Below are 4515 nucleotides of genomic sequence, written 5' to 3' on the forward strand. Positions count from 1 at the left end.
CCAACCCCCCCCCCTCCCCGACTCACGCCCTTCCCCCCCCCTGCCCAACTCAGCCCCCCTTAATTCTTCTTCCCCATTTGGCGTAGCTCGTTATTTCGGCAAGTCGTTCCGACCGCCGGAAATTTACAGTGCTTCACGAATATACAACCCGGTCAAGGTGGACACCTTCTGCCTGGGCTGGATGTTGTTCTTTACTGTGACGAAGCGGCAACCCTTCGACCGTGCGGTTGACTCGGACCCGCACTGGCCACTGGTGAGACAGGGTCGTATGGCAGAGCTGCTAAAAGTCAAAGGCGGCCACGTCCTATCCCATGACCTTATCGACCTTCTCACTCGAATGCTCTGCCCCGACTACCGGATCAGGCCCACGCCTCAAGAATGCGTCCAGCACAGATGGTTCGCAACACCCAATACAGACACACCCATCACAGATCACACCGTCCGTGGAGGCTAGCTTTTTGCCACAGCAAACAATAAGGCCCACGGATGCCCCGTCATGCCAAACAAGCCGACCCAACCGGACCACCCAACCGGACCACCGAACCAACTCCCTGTCCTGCCCGACCTCCCCACGAGGCGGTCCTGTCCCCCGAAGGCGCACGCTAGTGTATTGTCGTTAAATGGGGTGGTGAAAATTCGGCGTAGTCTGGGTCCGTTCCGGGCGCCTCGTGAATCCCGAGTTTAGGAGCGGTCGACGATGCGTTGTTCGAAGTTGGGAAGATCGTGTGGCTCGTCCTGTGTGTTGAGTGCAGCTTTGGCTGTGGACTGTACGGCTTCTTTGGCTGAGTTGAGTACGCTTTGCGCTTTTTCTTGTCCTTGTGCGAGTGCGCCCTTTGCGTTGTGCAGCAGTCCTGCGAAGGTGTTCTTGTCTGTGGCGGCGTGTACTCCCTGAGCAAGTTTACGTTCAGCTGGTGCTGCCAAGTGTTGTGCCTCACGGGCAGCCCCCTGGGCAGCATGTCGTGCATCCGTGGCCAAGTGTTGGGCTGCCTTGGCACCGTCCCGTAGCACAGCTTTAGCGTCATGGAGCAGTCCGCCCTTGGCGTACGAGTCATGTGTGTTTTTCCACAACTCTTTGGCACCAAATTGGATGTCCTGTGCCGCGTCCGCTCCCGTTGATTCCGCCTTCCGTGCTGCTACACCCAGTCCCTTAGCACCCGCCTCCGCCGCGTGCTTCAATCCCGACATTACCGACTGCGCCAACGACGGCCCCGCAGGCGACGCCGCGACGTGCACACTCTCCTTCACTCCCGCCGGCACACCAAGTGTGGTCTCAGCGCCAGCCGAATGCTCAGCACCAGCCGAATGCTCGCCACCCATCAACTTCCGCGCCGCATCCATCACTCCCTTCGCCTGACGCGACACACTCTCTGCCGCCGACTCTTGCGCTTGTCGCAAACTCTCCATCGTTCAGCCCCACACACACCAACGTGCATACATTCTGAAGTCTCATAATATTCCTTTGGGCATCATGTACGTACTAAGGGCTCGGGACAAAGGCTCGAGAGACAGAGGCTCGGGACAAAGGCTCGGGACAGAGGCTCGAGACAGGATCTGTTCGACCAATCGACCCAATACTAGCCGTGGTTTCCGATTGATTACATTTACTCCGGATCCTGCGCAGTCTCCTTCGCCGCCGCCACCGGGTCCGTCAGACGGCGCGTCAGGTCCGCCATGCGTGCCATTGTCTCGTTCACCCCGCCGAGCCATGCTCTTCCCAATGGCCTCTTGGCCCTGCTTTGCGCTCTTCATCGTGCCTGCTTTCTTGTGCCCCACACACTCCAACATGTTCCAGAGACCCCCCACGTAAATACCGCTACACGTAAGTACCCCCAACTCACGTAGGTACCGCTGCCCGTAAGTAGCGTCAAGCCCTGCCGTCATCTGGCCGACTAAACTCTCTGTAAGCGCCACATCCGGACTGTGCTCCGTGCGGCCCCATTAACGCCGATCTAGTCGTTCCCAGCTGAGCCGTCGCCAACTAAGGCGTCTGGCTGGGCCGTCCAGCCAAGGTGATATTAGGCTTCTCTTTTTTGATGATTCCTCGAAGACCCCCACCTCCGCCTGATGACGGAGATGAGATGATGCTGGTTTCCCCACCCGGTCAACAAGAGGACGAGATAAAGATCCGTGTTCTTGGGGTCAACGACCAAGGAAGTCTGGTGGTGCAAGAAGTGAGTCATTCCGAGTGCCATGACATCTTTCCTTTAGAAAGATGTTAACGAGTACGCCAGCGCCCTGGAGGACATTGTCACGGGCACCCTTCAGATGGACGTCCCCAGTAAGTATAGACATCGAAGTCGAGAGCGAGGAAAAGGGAGAAGGGGCTGCATGGATGGTTCTCTTTTAGATTTAGAGGAACTGATACTGGCTATGGTGCGGTGGTACGAGCATGAAGAACGGCCCAAGATCAGTGGGTTGGAAAAGACCGAAGACGTGCAGAACCGGCTAAGAGAAGAGCTTCGCAACTGCCACGCCCAGTTAGAGGAATTATCGGGGCAGGATGCGGCCAATCAAGAGATCGAAAAGATCCGAAAGGAAAATGATGACGTAAGAACCGTAGTCTGGGGTTAAGCAAATGTCTGAGGGAGAGTCATAAAAACTTGTGCAGTTGCGAGCGGCGTTCGACATGTTGGAGGGCGACCTAGATGAGAAGATAAAGGAGAATGTGAGGCTGTTGGAGATCATAAAAGAGCAAAAGGAGAAGTTGGCTAAGGCGGAGAAAGATGTAACCCGGGAGAGGGAGACGGCCCGTGAGAAGGAGGCGGCACGAGAGAAGGAGGCGGCACGAGAGAAGGAGGCGGCACGAGAGAAGGAGGCGGCTCGGGAGAAGGAGGCCGTGCCCAAACCGAGTTCTCGGTTTGGTTGGGAGAGCCTAAGAGATTACAGCACGACGTGGGAGGAGGAGGGTCAGTTGGTGGACAAGATGGTGCGTGAAGACATAAGTTGGGTGTCGGAGGGTAAGGAGGCGGCAGTGGGTTGGACGGAGTTGTTCCAGAGGACGGTGAACGGTGAGACAAAGGCGGCGGCGTTAGAGGAGGTTTTGGTGCAGGATCAGCAATTGCTCCATAGTCGTTTCGGTGTACTACATATTGCGGCCTTGTCGGGGAACAACGACTTGGTCGCATATTGGTTGAATGAAGGTGTGAGCCCTACCTCTACGGACGGCCGCGGGAACAACGTGCTCATGCTCTCCCTTATGGCCCCGGTTTTTCGGGAATCGGGTCTCGGATTTGTCCAGGGGGAAGAACTCGGCGTTGTGCAGACCGTTATGGACTGGCTTGTGGGAATGAACGGCGACCCGAGCACTGATCCTGGCACCGCCCGAAGCGGCGACGGTGTGAACCGGAGCGGTGACGGTCTCAGCCGTGAAGGGAAGCACGCGGCTGCTACGGGGCGGTCTGTATCTGCTGGAAATCGCTTTGCCGCAGCGACCAAGTTGCTGCTAGCTCCGAATAAAAGCGGACTCAAACTATACGGCACGCCACTGGAACGGTATCTGATCGAGGCCCTGGAGACGTTGTCTGCGCACCGGTCGTTGTCGTCTTTGCAGAATGACGCGGAAATGTGTTTGTTCGAAAAATACTTTAAGATCTTAAAACGTTACAACGTCAAACTACGTTACCATAATAGCGCACCACTGTTGATTGAGATGATTGATCAGAACAAAAATAATACCATTACTTATAATCCGATCAATCCCAAATATCGGTTTGGTGATGAGACGATCCAGTATTATGATATGCTGGGGTGCGACCAACTTGGCTACAGCCAACTCGCTTCTTACCTGGCTCCGCCTCCCCCCGGCAGTGGTAGCTCCTCACCCGCTAAGACACCCAGCAGCTCCTCCACTCCCAACCGCGTCCCATCTGGCGATCAGTCGCCAACCGGTTTATTGGGAGACGTCCTTGGCGGCCTCACTGGCTCCCGTCGCCCCCTGGAGACCTCACCACTCATCTTCAGCTGCATCGTCACCCTCGTACAAGTCTCTCCCTGCATCGAAAAACAACAGGCCAACCTCTGCCTCTCAAAAGGCGTACTCTACCTTCACTCTGTACCCGCCATGAGTCCCCGAGCCTCGCTACCCAAGAACATACCCATCGCACAAATGACTAGATACCCCCTTGTTAACCTCACTCTCCTCCACGTCATGAGCGGCTACGAAGGACTCGTGCTTCTCAGATTCACCAACTACAACGACCTTGTCATAGAAACTAAATTCAAATCTCGTACGCTATACGCGCGACCACGACCCAGTTCTTTTCAGAATTCCTACTGGCAATCTGTATGAACTACTATCATTACGGCATGCCAGTTATTCCCGCTACGGCTTCGGCTCACGCCGACATAAACAGCAGCAAGTCCTGTCGTACGTACCACAACGCACACATCCTACAACCCACACACCCTACGCAGCACATACTGCACGGCACATACTGCACGACCTTCTAAGCCATACGCTTGTTCTTGTAGCCATACCTATCAATATCAATGTAAGCCGCCCGTCCTGGGTCTGTC

General features: G+C 55.8%; 4 protein-coding genes across 4 annotated transcripts; 2 read left to right on the top strand and 2 right to left on the bottom strand.

Annotated features, from left to right (window-relative positions):
- Positions 1 to 681: 681 nt before the first annotated feature.
- Positions 682 to 1404, bottom strand: GNI_023010 (hypothetical protein; the record flags this gene model as incomplete). The annotated part of the gene is made up of 1 exon (XM_011136038.1): positions 682 to 1404. One exon carries the CDS (start codon positions 1402 to 1404, stop codon positions 682 to 684), a length of 723 nt encoding a protein of 240 aa, XP_011134340.1.
- Positions 1405 to 1446: 42 nt separating this feature from the next.
- Positions 1447 to 1881, bottom strand: GNI_023020 (hypothetical protein; the record flags this gene model as incomplete). Its single annotated transcript, XM_011136039.1, has 1 exon — positions 1447 to 1881. The coding sequence occupies one exon, from the start codon at positions 1879 to 1881 to the stop codon at positions 1447 to 1449; it is 435 nt and encodes a 144-aa protein (XP_011134341.1).
- Positions 1882 to 2033: 152 nt separating this feature from the next.
- Positions 2034 to 2571, top strand: GNI_023030 (hypothetical protein; the record flags this gene model as incomplete). Its single annotated transcript, XM_011136040.1, has 3 exons — positions 2034 to 2171; positions 2209 to 2278; positions 2348 to 2571. The coding sequence occupies 3 exons, from the start codon at positions 2034 to 2036 to the stop codon at positions 2569 to 2571; spliced, it is 432 nt and encodes a 143-aa protein (XP_011134342.1).
- A 55-nt stretch (positions 2572 to 2626) lies between these two features.
- On the top strand, positions 2627 to 4226 carry GNI_023040 (ankyrin repeat protein; the record flags this gene model as incomplete). Its single annotated transcript, XM_011136041.1, has 1 exon — positions 2627 to 4226. A coding segment is annotated over one exon (1600 nt), but the record flags the coding sequence as incomplete, so codon positions are not given.
- Positions 4227 to 4515: the final 289 nt, after the last annotated feature.

This window comes from Gregarina niphandrodes (assembly GCF_000223845.1).
Source record: "Gregarina niphandrodes unplaced genomic scaffold scaffold00003, whole genome shotgun sequence".
Classification (NCBI taxonomy): Eukaryota; Apicomplexa; class Conoidasida; order Eugregarinorida; family Gregarinidae; genus Gregarina; species Gregarina niphandrodes.